Below are 16,225 nucleotides of genomic sequence, written 5' to 3' on the forward strand. Positions count from 1 at the left end.
TTTGATAATTAGAAACTGCTGATAAGAACTGAGGCAGACAAAGTTCCTTGGGTGAATTTGATATCTTTTATTAGACCAACCCAAATGGTTGGAGAATAGTTATTAAGCAAGCTTTCGGGTTCAAAGACCCTTCGTCAGGCTAAGGACGCTGCAGCAGTTGCTCTTCCAGGAAGAGCACGCAGCAACTGCTGCAGCGTCCTTAGCCTGACGAAGGGTCTTTGAACCCGAAAGCTTGCTTAATAACTATTCTCCAACCATTTGGGTTGGTCTAATAAAAGATATCAAATTCACCCAAGGAACTTTGTCTGCCTATATCCTTAGACCAACATGGCTACAACCTAAACCCCTGATAGGAAGTGAGACATTTAAGGACTTTTAATTTAAATACTGTCTGTAGATAAATATTTTCAAATCAACACAAAACACCATTGTTCCTTAAAGATATATATTTAGTCTATACATTTTAGTCTACACTAAAATAGCAGTTTACAGGTTTTTGTTCTGTTTTGTTCAGCTTCTCTGAATAATAGAATATGGATCAGTATTGAAAAAAAAAATGTGTATATTCGAATAAGTTAATTAGTGTATATTAAAATGGCCAAATGCTGATATTCTAACATGTGAATACTGGTTGTGTTTTGGCACATTAAAGCACAACCTTATGCTTCTGTTGCATAAATAGCTCATCAGTGTACTATATATATAAAACTTATTTCCATTTGTAAGTGGACAAAGCAGTTCCATCTCTTTATCTATCCATCTCTCTGTCCATCTATTTACCTACCTAGCCAACTATTCAACCCAAGGCAAAGATAAGAATATTTAAAGAAAAGAAAAATGTTTCTTTACCTTACAAGGATGCAGAACAGCTTAAATCTCTGATGTGGTCCCTCCCATCATTATTCTGGAGACCAAAGTAGGGGTCTGAAATCAAACTTCTATCCTGGTGCATTTCACATACATCATTTCTCCCAGGTAAGAGACCCACATATTTTCAGAAAGATGCTGTGATTCTTCACTCATGCCTTTGTCCAGATGTATGCTAGAGACTTTATACAATGTCAATCTTTCCCTGGAATCATTATTTCTCCTGGCTTTAAGAAGGTGATAATACTCTAGACATTTCTGCTGACGGGCATGTCACATTATTACCATCCAGCCAAAGCACAGTATGATAGAAACAAGTAAACAACCTCCAAAAATAAAAGCTGCTTACAATATTAACATGGAAGGAATAAAAAAAGGAACAAAACCTGAAAACAAACCTCTCTACACTCATTAGGACTGGCAGAAAGTCACTGATTATTAAATAATATATCCCCTCAAGAATGCAACTGAATTTCAGGCAGAATTCAACAGTTTGGCAGTGCTGAAATCTCTCTTACTGTATGAAGAAAAGAAGCCTTTCACATGAAGCAGAGAGGAAGAACTAATACTGGCAAGGACTGAATGCATTTTTACATGCAGTTATGTTTCGTATAGATAAATCTGAGACAATTTCACTGCTTTGGCAAAGAACGTCCAAAACCATCAAAGAATAGCGTTGGACATGGACAAATATACTTGTGAATCATACATTCCTGCACTAATTTGAAGTGTTGTGTAGGATACAGGCCCTTCCCAACTGATGCACTTCTTATTGTGTTAGAAGTGATGCTATTGAGGTGCTCTACAGTTAGGGCACTAGGGAGCAGATGTCCCAGTATGCTTCTAGGCCTCTTGACCATTATTTTCTAGAGGTTTCCAGGAAGAGCTGACTGGCAACATCAGAGCCTTCTGAGTATTTGACCAGGTTTTGGCTTAGTGGTTCTGTCGCAGGGCACCTCAGTGGGGAGAAGACCCAGAAGTCTCTGAACACCCTACACCTCTCTTCCCTCTCCACCCCGATACACACAAATCAAATAGGAAGAAAAATAAAGCTTCTTTGGCATTGCATGGAAAATGGCATCATGAGCGCTTGCCCCACACCCCTTCTGCAAAGGGGGCTTCTCCTACTGCACCCCACCCCTTGTAGATCTGCCCCACACTCCATCATGTGCAGCAACCACCCCATCTCTCCACCCTCCTCTGCTGCAGGCATAGATAGTTCATGCCTTACTGCTGAGTGGGACTGAAGCGAGTCCAGATGCTACATCTTGGGACTTATCCTTTCAGCTCTCATGTGGGAAGCAGAAAAAGAAGATTGGCTTCTCTGAAAAACTTTTGGTGCCCCTGAGCTTTCCCAGGTCTGAGCGGGGGTGAGGGACACTGCATTTTGGGGCCGTGAGGAAATCACTCCCTGTCTACATGCCTGTTTCCCAGATCTCACATGCAGGTACTGCTGCTTGGCACCCATAATCACCCTGAACACCTACGTCCCCTCTGTCCACCCTGCTAGCTGCAGGTGAAGGGGAAGCCCACCTCCACGCTCAGGAGTCATAGCCATGGGGACCAGGGAATAGCACAGAGCAGGAAATCTCTCTGTAGCAAGAGGGACTGCAAGGTTTCCTTGGCCATGGTCTGGAGCAAGGTGGTCGTGGAGCTGGCTGGCGATGTGGAACGGAGCCTGCTGAGCAGGGTCGACTCAAGAGGCATCAAGGGGTGCAGAAAGTGTTAGGCTAAGCCTTCCCTTGTGTCTGCAGGGAAGGGGAAACCCCCAGTGTGAGAAACACCCCCTTTTGCACCTCTTGGGAAGAGAAATGAATTCTTGTGCGCCAAACCCCTGCTGTTCCCCACCCACCCACCCACCCACATAGAGAGAGAGCACCCAGGCCAGTTTGCAGTTGCAGCTGTTTATTGCAAAAAGCAGCTGGAAGGTTTAGCTCGGTCACAGCTTTGAGGACTCATCAGGATGCTGGAGGATTGGCTGCACGTTCCTGCTGCCTCTGGATTTGGGTGGGGAGGGGAGATGCTGTTCTGTATATTGGGCGCTAGGGGCCAGAATAGGAGAACGGCTGGGCTGGGAGTGCCTGTTCTGTATACTACATATGAAATAAGCAGTAGTGTGACTAAGGATGGGAGATGGATGTGGGACGTGGGACGTAACTTTGGATGTGGGAATAAAAGCGGCTGCCAAAGTTGTGCAACCATGCCATAAGTCACCGCTTCTCCACTGCGTTGTCCCTGCCCTGTGAGCCCAGCTGCTCTGTTGCATCTCTGACTGTAACTAGTGAATGAGGTGGATTTGGGGCCTCTGTGACCAAGCCTTTTGTTCCAAGCAAAAGCTGAGGGATGCAGCGGGGTCAAGGCCTGCCCCACCCCTAGCTACTTGGGGAAGCACTCTTTGTAGCTGCCATAGTGGACAGGTGCCAGTCCAGCTCCGTGGACTTGCTCACAGGTTATGCAAATCCTCCGGGATAAGGTGGTTGTCCCGTACACACAGCCTTGCCGTGGGTCCTTTCTTATAAGTTTGCAGTCAGTGACATAGAAGCTGTCGTTGCTGTAATACCTGTTGTTGGGCTTCTTAGTCCCAGTCCGTGTGCAGACGGCTTTTACTGTTCCTAAATCTGAGTGAATGAAGGTGTTGAAGACCTTGCACTTGGGAGTGGTCATCTTCTGCTTCTTCATCCTCGTGTTGCAGTAGAGGTCATTGAGCAGCTGGTCTGGCACCTCGTCGATATGCTGCTGCTGGAACTTCTCGTATTGCGATTCCTTGCCGTCCGCGGTCGGCCAGGAAGACATCGGGGTCAGCATCAGGAACATCAGCAGCACGGCGGTGCGGGGCCCCCTGGGAGACATGGCTTCCTCAGAGCCACTCGATCCACCTGCAGTTGTGGAAGGGGCAGGGGACATGGGTGGAGACGGTTATAAGGAGTACGGATTAACTACCCACCCGACTCTGTTATGTACCCAAACCCATCACCTCCCCCCACCCTGTCCTCCCCAACTCTCCCTCCCATCACCAATGCCCTAAAGCCCCTTTCTCTCCCAGCAGCCATTAGTGCCATACAGAGATCCTCATCACTTAGAAAAAGGACAATTGTTATTGGCATTGTCGCAGGGCACCTCAGTGCCTGCTCCTAGGGAGTAGAGACTGCCAGGGAGAGCGAGAGAGCCCTGGTGAAGGCGCAGCGTGCGGTGATGAGCGCAACCAGTGGGTTGCGGGCGGGGAACATAGACCCCGGGTTGTGTGCGGGGTACGTAGACCCCAGCCCCAGAGAGAGGCGGCTTTGAGGCACCCTAGCGCAGGCACGACGAACCCCAGAGAGGGGGCCATATTATTAGGAAGCCCAGTGTGGGCACGGTGAGCCTCTGAAGAAGGGCTCGGGGCAGAACAAATACCCACTTGGTCTCCGGGAGCTTGTGGGGAACATGAATCATGTGGTGTTATCAGGGCCCTTTCCTATTTAGGGTGGCATTCCCCTTCCCTGTAGCCCCAAGGGGAAGGAGGGGAAGAAGGAAGATCTCTTCTTGTCTTGGGAGCCATCTCCGCAGGCATCTTTCTCTTCTTCTGCATGGAGCCTAGGCCCCGGGCAGATGCAGCATTCGCTTCAAAAGCAACGAATGCTTCAAAGGGTGAGTGAGCAGACAGCAAGCCCTAAGAAGCCCTCCAGAAAGGGCCACAGTGCTCCAAAAAATGAGCCCGGCTCAAGAAACTGTTGTTAGCTTTTGGTTGTTGAAGCACTTCCAGTCATATCTGCATGCTGCACAAGGCACGCTGGGAGGTTGCTCAGGTCTCGGGCATCCCACAGCGCTCGGCTCTCCCCCACCTCCGCAGGGCAGTGGGGCAGGACAGGGGGAAGACTGGGGTGGGCAGCAAAGCAGGGCGCTCCAGGGTGCCTGGCAGTTTTGCAGCTGGAGAGCAGGAATAGCTACGTGCATCTCTGACTCAGGTCCCTGGCCCCCCAGGGTGGGGTGCTCAATAATCCCCACGGTTTTCTGACCTGACACTTCTGCTTCATCGCACTTGGAAGGCAGCTCCTAAGTTCGACTGCGTTCTGCGTTATTCCACTTGGGAAACGTGCATGTTGAAACACCCTTAAATGTTGGTTTTCCTGCTACCTGACATCGCCTTCTCGTTTGAAAATGCAATTTAGTTTCATTTTGAGTGGAAATGTAAGGCACAAATATTGAATAGTTTTTGCAAACCTTTGTTCGTGTCATTGTAAAATCAGTTGTGCTTTGCACTGACCATTCATTTTTCTTCGTTTGAAATTTCTAGCGGAGGGCATGGACCTCTTTCTCAGATCTCTTGAGCACATTTCAACATGGTCCACGGTAGAGCCCCGATAGCTCTCAGCCCCCAGCTTTGCCCATGGCAGGGGAGGGGGCTTTGGGAGTTTGGTGGCATGATGCTGTTGCCTTGTAGTTGTGCAACAAGGTTCATTGTGTAATTTTAGGAATATGTTAGCTAAGGAGTTACATATAAGGGGTGCAGTACTGCCCACCGCAGCAGGTAAGGGGGGAAGAGGAAGGAGAATGGGGGTGCAGATCAAGGCCCCCATGCTGAGGGTGGGTGTGAAGCAGAGAAAGTGGTGGGCGCGGGGATGAATGGTGCCCCCGGGGCAGGTCGCGGGATGCTCAAAGCCCGAGAGGCTTGCCCAGGGGTGCAGGGGGCACACACCTCAGCACAGCCCCGGGGGGGCACGTGCCCCCAGATCTGTGCACGGGGCAGAGACAGGCTGCTGCTGCGGGCTGTACAGGACTTCAGTTAGATCAGTCTTGTCAGGCCTGATCTGTTAACACACATCACAAATAGGGTTAACTTTGTCTATAAATGGGCAACCTGATCCACCAAACTTCCTGAACTTCTGTAAAGTTCATACTTAGATCCCTAGTTAGGTCAATCAAGTTGAAGGTACGCACCCGAGTGAACTAAGTTAGATTGGGTGGCCATTCTTAACCCAATTTAACCTCCCTGAACATCTGTACCTAGCCTGTGTGCCTGGGAGAGCCCCAGCTCCTGGTTAACACGTGGTAGCACCTATGCCCTGACTTCAGCAGCAATATCCACCTCACTGCCCACACAACCCCCCAAAAGGCAGGACGCCCCAACCAAGCAGACACACGTTCCCCAAGCTACCAGGCTTCGCCCCCTCTCTCTCTCTGCCGTGTTCAGGACAGAAGCCACAACAGCCAGAGGAACCAGGAACAGAATTTATTTACAGAAATCGTGCGTGTGCACACACATGCACGTGTAGCAGCTTGCTCTTAGTTTGTGCCGGGCCTCAGGCACCCAAAGCAAAACATAGAAAATATACGGGGCAGAGTACGCCCATGGTTTGTGTTTGGAGATTGTACCCTTCCCCAAGGGCTTTTCGAGATTGCCTCCTTGACCTGGGTGGCCGCGATTTGGACTGGTGGTGATGAGTCCTTTTCCAGAGACCTCAGAGCTGGAAGGAGAGAGGAGACGTTCGTGAACAGACCACTCGTGCTAGCAGCGCCACAGGCGGGTCATCCCTGGGCATCGGGGCTCAGGAGTGATGTGGGGTGGGCAGTGCACAATGCATGCAGACGTGTGGTCTCTCGGGGTCCTGCAGCCTCTCGGCTCCTTCTGGGCTCCAGAAAGGAAGGGCAGGGGCTGGATTTCTGACTTACAGCTCTGCAAGTGGGCGATGTTCAGCCACCTGGTAGTCCCTGGGCTGCTGTACTCCAGCATGATGCCTAAACACACAGCAGGGACAACCGATCAGCTTCCCCCGGTCGGGGTGCAAGGAGAACTCAGCCCCGAGGCAGGTCGCTGGTTCCCCTGTGCCGTGTTTGCCATCGCAGGCATTTACGACCAACACACTCCCTGCACGCTGCGGCCCAGGACGCCCCTGCCCCATCCCATTTGCCTCCCCCATGAAGTGGTGCCGAGCAATCCTGAGCCGTGCCGGGTGACCACGTCCCAGACACGTCTCCATCACTCAGGATGACTGAACCATGGCCCAGGGCTTCTCTGCCATCACCCCCAGCCCTGCTGTCTGGTTCAGTCCCCCTTCACAGCAGCCGTGCAACACTGGGAGCATCTTGCTTTCCCAATGCTTTCTGGGGAGCCTGAGGCACAGGCTGATTCGCAGCTTGACCGTTCCTCGTGGGGGTGGGGGAAATGCACAGGGACCAGGCATCCTCTCTCACCAGTAAAATTTATTGCTGCTGCCCGGATCTCTGGCCAGGAGCTGGTGTAGTACCTCCTGGTCCTGTAGCACAGACCCTCCAGGAGTGCTGGTTTTTCTTTGACCTGGAGGGACCAAGGACACATGAGCGCCCGGTGGTGAGAAGACCTCCCGCACCACATGCTGATGCAGATCAGGAGGAAACAGGAGCACCAAGGAGCAATCTTGGCCTGTCCCGTGCCCTGTGGTCCTGGACCTGGACCTTGCAGGCATTGGCACTGCGCCCCGGTTCCCCCGCTCCATCCTACAAACAGTCCTGCCCTCCCTCACCTCTTGCCGCTCACAAACTCACTCACCAAGTGCCTGCAAAGGTCTCGCAGCAGGGCGTTGACCCGCACCTCTCCCGACCCCTGCACATAAAAGGCCAGGACTCCCTGCACCCTGCTGAGCCCCAGGTAAGGGCAGCAGAGGCCCACAGCTCTTCTGCACTCCTGAAAAACACGGTCACACCAGGTCTGGACTCCCTGCTGACTGCTGAGCAGAGCCCAAGGCTTGCCTCTTGTCCCATGACTGTGCCCAGGCCAGGAACAGGAGGGGCTGGCCAGGAGGAGCCTGGCACTAGGCACAGAGGAGAGGTGGTGGGCAAAGGGAGGACTTCTCCTGCCTTTCAGGTGCCAGCTGCAGCTGACCCCCGTCTCCCGCTCAGCAAACCATGCGGGGAGACTTCCTGCCTGCACAGGGGGTCGGATGTGCAACCTGCCCTGGACCTGGGAGGCAGCCCCAAGCTCAAGGAGGTGCCTGCATGGAGCCGCCCCAGTGGGAAGGGGATGGCCACCACAGGATGCAGGAATGGCAGAGCTGCCCTGGGGCTGGACAGGGGAGACCTGGGGGGGCTGAGGACACCAGTGTCACCGGTCCTTACCTTGGCCACCTCCTTGTTGGGGTCCTGCAGGTGCAGCAGCAGCGCTGCCCAGCTCTGCCTCACCTGGGTTTTATACCAAGTGTGCCATCTTTTTCTTAGGCACCCTGCCAAGGTGGCGAACAGGGCAAATGAGGCTTTGCGCAGGGCACCATCCTTCTGTGGACAAGAAACCCCAGTGGGGTCACAAACAAACCTCTATCTCATGGGCTTGCTTTTCTTCCTGAGAACTCATATCTTCCACAACAGTTAAAATCTTCCAGTTTGGACTGGAGCAAGGGGCAGCAAGTGCATCCCCTCCCCGACAGGGCTCACAACGAAGAGCAATCGAATGGGGATGGGGAGCAGTGCTCACTCACGTGGTCGAAAAAGGCCCTGACGTGCGTCCCCACAGCCAAAATGACGGGCCCTGTACTAGTCCCTAACTGGCTGAGGACCTTGGCCAGAGATATCATGCCCTCTGTCATTAGCTCATCTGAAGATGGCACGAAGGAGGCTTGGACCAGGGTGTCCAGTATGAGGGTCTGGTGGTGTTTCAGCTGGACAAACAGAAGACGTGACACATGGATCAGCGCCTACGCTCCTTACCTCTGGGGTCCCCGTTATTCCCAGAGCGTTCAGGACTTTATCTGTCCAAGCAAGCCCCCGCAGCTACATTCCCGTATGCCTGTGAGATGCACCCACTTCTGCACCAAAAGTACACTTGTCACCTCAACAGTCCCTAGAGACATCACAGGGGTGAGAGAGCAACACTGGAGATTTGTCAGGGGGTTGTGCACCCTTTCAGCCCTGCCTCATTGTCCGGTCTCTATGGTCAAGCTCCGGTCCAGAGAGGGCAGAGGGATTTCGACCTCACCTGCGCAGGGGCACCATGTGCCACGTTCCCCAAGGCCCTGGCTGCCATCTGCCGAACGGCGTAATTGCCGTCCTTGGCTCCTTCCGCCAGCAGAAGAAGGGCTGGGTTCAGCAGCTCCTCGTCCTGAATGGACGGGTCACTCGTAAGCTAAAAGAAACCAACGCATGCATTTGACCCAGCACAGTCATTGCCAAGAGCCCAGCCCTGCAGCAGAAAGGTATCCCGTGCCAGAGCAGAGTCCCACAAAACACCACGAGGAAGAGCCTCAGCCCGTGGTGCTCTCCTGTTGGACGTGGGCATGCTTGTCTGCTTAGATCCAGGGCAAGCATCAAGACAGGGGCCTAGTGTGAGCGGGAGAGGTGGCGCCGATGCGAGTAGATGGGGGCACTGCTTGGTTGAGAGCAGCGTCTTCCTGGGATGCTGGGAGCTTATAGAGGGTGCACTAGTTAGGACCAAGCTCGGAGCTGCTGGCTAGAAAGAGGGCTCGGTAAGGAAATCCCTCTCCTTGTCATATGGCAGAAGTGGTGAGGCGTGGGCAAGGGCAGAAGAGAAACCTCTCAAGTTATTCCAGTGATCCTCCCTCCTAGGAAGGGGCTGGGGCACTGCCCAGGGAAAGAGCACAGCAACCAGCCACCTTTCCATCGAACTGCTCATTCTCTACGGGGCCTTACCTGGCTGAGGAAGGCTGTCCCTGTGAGCCTCAGCTTTGGTGACCCAGCCCGCACCCATTTGAGGATCTCCTTGATGAAATTTGGCGTTACCATGCCCGACGGCAGCAGAGCCCTGCAAGAGAAGACCCCTGGCTGTGGGACCGGCTGGGCACTGCCAGAGCTCAGTTGCTCGGAGGCGGCAGCTCTCATCTCTTGGGGCACAAGCTCCCTGTCCCCAGCCCCACGCCACCCTGCAGCTTCAGCGTGGAAAGTGCCCCCTCCGCTGCTCTCCCCTCTGCCTAGAGCGCAGATGCAAGGCAGCCTGCCTCTTACCTGGCCAGCTGGCACACCCCCTCGTGGTGTGTCTCTGGGCACTCAAGCAAGGGCCACGTTCCCTTCTTGCACAGGGATGCGGCCACACTTTCCCCTATGCCCTTTGAAATGGCGCAGGCCAGGGCCTCCATGGAAAGCCTGGGGAAAGAGAAGGCCACGTGGACAGGCTGTAAGGAGGTGCTGCAGCCGGAGCAGGACCAAAACTCCCTGTCACTCGGGAGGTGCGTTACTCAGACACTTATACACACCCAGCCAAGTGCGGTGTGATACCCATGTGCCTGGCCCCCCGAAAGGGAGAAAAGGCCCTGTCTGCCCACAGCTGCAGCTGTAGGGATGACAAAGGTCTCCAAACTGGTTGCTACTTCTGCTCTCCAAGCCTTCCCGATGGCTAAGGCAGACAGCTCAGATCAAACCGATGCTGCCATTGTTTCTCATGCCTTTGTCCCCTGGCAGGGACAGGAGGCTGGGCTTTGCACGCATCAATGCTGGAAGCCAGAAGGCAAGCATGGAGGCTCTCCCAAGCCCAGAGGAGGTCAGATGGGAGGATCAAACAGCTGTAACATGTCAGACGGCCCTTGGCAGACAAGCCCCGTGTCTTTCAGCTGCCAGGACCAAGACAGCTCAGCACAGCCCTTGGCAAGGAGACATCACCCTGCAGGCAGTGGGCCTGAAGTGAGGCCAAACCTGTGACAGCAGTCTGAGCCTGCCCCTCACCTGCAAGGGTTGCCCACTACGTGGACTTGGCCCTCTGTAATGCTGCTCAGGCTCCCGCCGGGCGCTGGCATTTTTTGCCCCACGGTGTGGCTTGTTTGCTCCACAAGAGCACGCAGCATGGCTGGGAGCATGTCCCTCAGCACTTGGCCACACTGCAGGGTGCTGATGATTTCCAAAGCAGCACAGGTTGCCTGAAGGGAGAGAGAGGACCAGAGTCAGCCCGGGGAAGACATCTGGAAATCCACAACTCCAAGTCCAAAGGTCTCTTCCTCACATCCAGGAGAGCGCAGGACAGCCCAGGGAGCACCTCCCTTAGCAATTGGCTCTCCTCCCAGTCACATCCCTTCCCAGTCAATCCCTTCCCAGTCACATCTGTGCACACCTGGGGCTGGGCTGTCACTTACTGCCAGTGGCTCAAATGCTACGGTGAGTGAGCTGCTCTCCGTCTCAGCCCGATGGTCCAGCTTGGCGAGGAACAAATGCAGCACGTGGATGGAGAAATCATCGCCTCCACCCATCGCCCACCACAATTCAGAGGTGTCACTGCAAATTAATCCGAATTACAGATGAGCTGCGGATACTCTGGTGATGTCATGAAGCAATAGGGCATTGAAGCAAAGATCAAGGGTGCTGATGGGGTAGGACGGGGTTGGGCGCAGTGATTCCTCTTCCAATGCCATTAGGCACAAGCCTGGCATTTCCTACACAAACCCACCAGGACATGGCTCTCCAGAAGTCATCCCAAGGGATCTGCACCTGGCTTGACCCTCTACGGGCTTTTCCAGGCTGTGGGATCTGCGTGTCCCTCGGTACAGGAGGTGGGGAGTGGCAAGTACCTGTCCATGGGCAGAGGTCTACAAAGCAGGCTGCTGGTGACGGCCTCTACGTGGAAGCCTGCTAGACTGGCCACAGCTTCCAGCAGGCAGCTCTTCATGCACCCTTCCTGCATAGCTGGCATGTGCATCGTTATGGTGCCCAGGATGTCCGGCACCTGCAGGGAAAAGAAGAAGAACAAGGGCCCTTGCTCACTTGCCAGCACAAGAGAAACCAATCCCTCCCATGCTTGGAAAGATGCTGCCATCTGAGCTATCCCTTGCTTTAAGGGACTAGTGTCCAGACACTGCTGCCTCAGGATGATCCTTAGCAATGAGCACGTCCCTATGCCCCTGCCCGGGGTGAAAGTGGGCACTGCTACACATGCGCCAACACCCACCAACCCACAACCCTCAGCCCCTCGTGCACCCATGTGCACACACCTACAGCCTAATGGCATGGGCCACCTGGGACCTATTTCTGCCTGCCTTAACCTTGCACAAGCACCCCAACCAATATCAATATCTGGGAGCTGATTTAAGATGCTCATTTTGGCCTTTTGCCTGTGGGGGTGCTTAGGTGAGGACCAACAAGCACCACCAACTTCACACCCCCTGATCCGCGCATCCCCATCTCAGGCTAGCAAGGGAAATGGCCCTTGCTTCATGCCCAGGGATCAGCGGTAAGATCGCTGTCCACACCGCATGAAAGCAGCATTTGAAAAGCATGAAGCAAATGCAGAAATCCTCCTCAGCTTCAACTTCACCTCCTTCAGCAGGGCCTCTCCATGCTCCTTGATGATTCTGAGGAGCCAATGTCCTCCTGCTGTGGCACATGTGGGGCTGGCTCTCAGCATGCCAGTCAGCATGGTCTCCATGAACTCATGGGTCTGGCTTGATGGACAATATTTTCCAAGGACCTGGAGACAAATTGAAAGAAGGGAAACTGCGCTGAAGTTCTTCTCCAGGTGAGACAACTGGTGAAGACCTAAGAGCTGCTGAACGATGGTTCATGAGCAGGTGCTGCAGGAGGGATCTAGCTCCTCATTGGGAATGGCAGCTACCCCAGAGCTCAAGGCTGATGTTAAAGAGTCGTGCTGTGCAGAAGCCTCTGCCCTATGGTGGCGTGGTGTACATGCAAGAGGCAAACCCTGAGCTTAAATGTTGCTTCCATCTTCAATGGAGAGAGCCTCATTTGACAACACCAAATGATCCCAGCCAAGCTGCGCCCCAGGATATGTCGAAGCAGGCACAGAAGGTGACCGAGTCCTGGTTATAGCTCTCATTTGGGTGCTGTACTGACACAGGTTTCTTCTTGTGTGCAAGGACAGAAATGTCTGCAAAACTTTCTAAGCTAGCTCTGACTTCTTTTTCTACCATGCACAAGGGGAAACAGCAGCAGGCAGTGGATGAACAATAATTGTCCCTAATGCCTCCCCCATGCACTCCACAGGAAGAGGTAAACCATGTGTGAGCAAAGGAGTGGACAGTGAAGGACGCCCGGTCCCCAGAGTCCCCACACCAGCCTCTTGAGACACTCACCTTGGCCATGCGGGAGGATGCGGCAAGCACAGTCTCGGGGGTGGAGGCTTTCAGCTCCTCCCGGATACCCTTCAGCTCCTCCTCTGCTGCATCCATGCCCATGGACTGATCTGGAATAAAAATAAGGAGGAAAGAGGGCCGTAATGACGTCTGATACAGAACCTTGGCTCCATGGAGGACCCACGTGCAATGTCATGGGCAGTGCGGTCCAAGGGTGATGTCTAAGCGGCTTCAGGGGGGTGGAGGTGCGGTGGGATCAGAGCTGCTACAAGCCTCTCCCCACGCAACTCTCCTCTCCCAGGAGGTCATCCCAGGGCCAGTCATGGGGCTTTTGAGATAACTTTAGACTAGTAGCGAATGGACAGAGAAGAGCAGCGTTTCCAGACGGAGAAATGGGGCAGAGATACTTGCACCTACTCCGAGTGCCCTCACCTTGTATGGGGAGGAGGCAGGCAATGCAGTCAGCAGCCCACAGCCGGGATGTGGCGAGAGAGGCGCAGGAGTAGGGCGCCAGCAGCCCCAGCAGGAACCCGGTTTTCCCAAAGGGCTCTTGCAGCTGAGAAAGGAGGATAAAGACCTTAATGAAATGTGCCTGGGTCTGCCTGGAGTGACATTCAAGTTTCTGGTCCTGGGAAGGTGAGAACAGGAATGCATCCCTGTCTGCTAGGCAAGATGTCTGGGTCTCAGGGGTAGGCTGCCACAACGACGCCAAGACAAGAGAGAGTTAGCCCATACTTACTCTGCAGTAGACGGCCTCTCGGCAGGCGGCAAGCAGCTGGGCACTGCCCTGCAAGGCCCTGTCCCTCTCCCACTCCTTGTCAACTGAAAGCCATGGCTCAAGAAGCTGTCGGGAGAGCAGACTACTGTCAGAGGCACCTCCAAAACAGCTCAGATGAACCATTTCAACTGCAGACATCACCATCGCCCCTGACATCCCTCCAAGCAACCTGATCCTTTCACCCTCTGGACACATCCCAGGGGGACTGTCTTTGTCCTGAAGCCGCAGGACCTGTGCAGTGACCCTGGCACAACAAGGGGCAGCTACGAGGCATGTCAATGGGATGCCAGCCCATACCCACAAGGACACCTCTCATTTGCCCTGCTGAAGGAAACCTTCCTCCCTGTCGCTTGGGCCCACCCCTGCCTTCCCAGAAAAGAGAGCTCTGCTGCTCCTGCTAGCTACTCACGTGGAACATCTCCATGACCCAGCTCTCAGTGGGGTCTTCTTCAAGGAGGCCTCTCATGAGCTCGCCCAAGGCCTGCATGGACAACTCGTGCAAGGACTGCAAGCGGGAGACAGAAGAGGGAAGCTGGAGCGTGTTCACAAACCCCAGACCCCTTTGGGGAGGCCAGGGGTGACTGCCAGGCCCAGGGCCGGCTGGGGATCATGCCGGTGGTCCCAGGAGGCGATGCCACAAGTCGGCTCTTTAGGTGTACCTGTATTTGCAATGAGTCCTGAGCTGTCTCCCCCTCCTGTGTCAGGTGCTGCACAGCTGGGAGAGGTACCAGGCACCTGAGGCAGGTTTCAAGCAGGCTTCTGTTTGCATCCCGATTCAGGGAGGGTTTCACCTTGCTGGCAGGAGACAGAGAGGAAGAAAAGCCCTCCGTCACACTGGAAAGTGGGTCTAGTGCTCAGATACGATCTGAACCTGGAACCTGAAATCCAGACATCCCTGGGCATGGCGGCTGAGAAGCTCTTGCACTGCCCACCACTCCTACTTGTCCCACCACCACCTCCAGGTCTTTCCATCCAACTCCCCAAGCCGACCAAACACATTGCAACCCCCTGAACCCCGCTGCAGGCAGGGCAGCCTGTGACTGGAGCCCTGCATGTGTTTCTCATTTCCACATCTGGCAGGAAGAGCACCCCAGGGTGAAGCAAGGAGCTCATCTCTGAGCAGGGCATCCCAGCGCTGAGAGCCAGGGCACGAATCACCTACCTCAGGTGCTTAATGGCAAGCATGGCCGTGAGGCGAACAGGAGAGGCCAGGGAATCCATCGGTTCCTCTTTTATGAAGTCCTAAAAGGCATTAGCAGAGATGTGACTCAGGGGAAGACGGATGTGGAAAGCAGTCTGCCCCCACAAAAGAGCCACTCCCAGGAAAACCAGTCCTGCTCCGTTCCCCCCAGGCCCTTTGCAGTTTGAACCCCCGGCCTCCTCCCCACTCACCAGCATGTACCCCAGCAGCTCCTCTTTGTACGTGAACTGAAAGCTCTGGGAGCCATCAGCATCCTGGATGGCACGGCTGATCTCAGTGACTGACCGGATGAGGGTCAGCTTTAAGTCCATGTCCTGAATTTCATGGGGGAACGACAAAGAGATGGGGATGAGGAGCGGAGAAGAACCGAGGTCCATAAGGCAGCCTCCTTTGCACCCCTGAGAGATGTCTACAAGCCCCAGATCCACCCCCGTCTCAGACAAGGTGCATGGCAGTGTAGGGGCTCCCGTCTGGGGTAGGTGATCGTGCCTCAGTGACGCAGGGAGTTAGGGGCTGGGAAGTGCATGAGCAGAGGTGGGCTCGTTGAACATTTACCTTATTGAGGATGGTGATGCCAAGCACCTGGGAAATAAAATGCAAAACTACCGTCAGCACCTGGGACGGCCCCAGAGCGCAGCACACTGCTGGGTCCAAACAGCGGCCGGGCTGGGGAGTGCAGAGCAGCGCAGGGGCATGAATGCACAACCCCTGCCAGAGCAGGTTGAGAGGAGCATCTAGCCCAGCACTCTCCATACATGGGTCCCTCCCACTGCCCATCGCCCCAGGAGCATGAACGCGGATGCTCCTCACAGGCAGGAGTTCAGGGTCATCAGAGCATCCGAGCCGTCCAGGCACCCCGGTGCAGAGCAGACCTCAGTCCCACGGCAGGCCTGTTCCCACCACGCTGCACTCCCAGGCTCCTACCTGGCAGCTGCTCATGTAGTGCTGCAGGACCCTCCTGGTGATGTCACGCTCCACGCGGGGGAGCAGCTGTGTTTGGGGGGCATGCACAGCTATTTGGCTGTAGGCCAGGATCAAGGCCCTGTGGGTCCTGCCTCTTCTCCCCTGGTGAAAGTCCTGCAGGGGTAACACGACACTCACACCATGCCCTCTGCCCCCAAGCAGGAATCCCTGCTGACCAAGGAGCTGCCCCAGCAGCGATACCAGCTCTCCTTGCCAGCCCCACAAGACCCACAGCTCTCACAGCACCATCCCCAGCGCTTTGTTTCAGATGCTCCCAAGCCTCATCATGTCTGTCCTGCACGTGGGCGGCTTGGCAGAGAGAGCTGTCGTGCCACGCTGAGCCACAGAGGTGCGGACAGGGGCAGGCGAGAGTTGGTGACCTCCAGGAACTGGGGCAGCAGGCCTGGCGGTGGGGCAGGGGGTGGGAGTGCAGTCCTGGGT

The 16,225-nt window shown here is 54.6% G+C and overlaps 3 protein-coding genes across 3 annotated transcripts; all 3 read right to left on the reverse strand.

The window, feature by feature from the left end:
• Positions 1–3,243: 3,243 nt before the first annotated feature.
• Positions 3,244–3,717, reverse strand: LOC132251784 (ribonuclease pancreatic-like). The gene has a single exon (XM_059731714.1). It carries the CDS (start codon positions 3,715–3,717, stop codon positions 3,244–3,246), a length of 474 nt encoding a protein of 157 aa, XP_059587697.1.
• Positions 3,718–7,342: 3,625 nt separating this feature from the next.
• LOC132251785 (protein maestro-like) lies at positions 7,343–9,091 on the reverse strand. Its single transcript, XM_059731715.1, has 5 exons — positions 9,056–9,091; positions 8,792–8,938; positions 8,295–8,474; positions 7,939–8,094; positions 7,343–7,507 (listed from the first exon to the last, which is right to left on the reverse strand). Exons 1-5 carry the CDS (start codon positions 9,089–9,091, stop codon positions 7,343–7,345), a joined length of 684 nt encoding a protein of 227 aa, XP_059587698.1.
• Positions 9,092–10,484: 1,393 nt separating this feature from the next.
• On the reverse strand, positions 10,485–15,132 carry LOC132251786 (maestro heat-like repeat-containing protein family member 2B). The gene is made up of 11 exons (XM_059731716.1): positions 15,013–15,132; positions 14,783–14,862; positions 14,280–14,415; positions 14,030–14,125; positions 13,582–13,686; positions 13,275–13,398; positions 12,843–12,952; positions 12,068–12,220; positions 11,325–11,479; positions 10,893–11,031; positions 10,485–10,679 (listed from the first exon to the last, which is right to left on the reverse strand). The coding sequence occupies exons 1-11, from the start codon at positions 15,130–15,132 to the stop codon at positions 10,485–10,487; spliced, it is 1,413 nt and encodes a 470-aa protein (XP_059587699.1).
• Between the last annotated feature and the right edge of the window lie 1,093 nt (positions 15,133–16,225).

This window comes from Alligator mississippiensis, chromosome 7, assembly GCF_030867095.1.
Source record: "Alligator mississippiensis isolate rAllMis1 chromosome 7, rAllMis1, whole genome shotgun sequence".
Lineage (NCBI taxonomy): Eukaryota > Metazoa > Chordata > Crocodylia > Alligatoridae > Alligator > Alligator mississippiensis.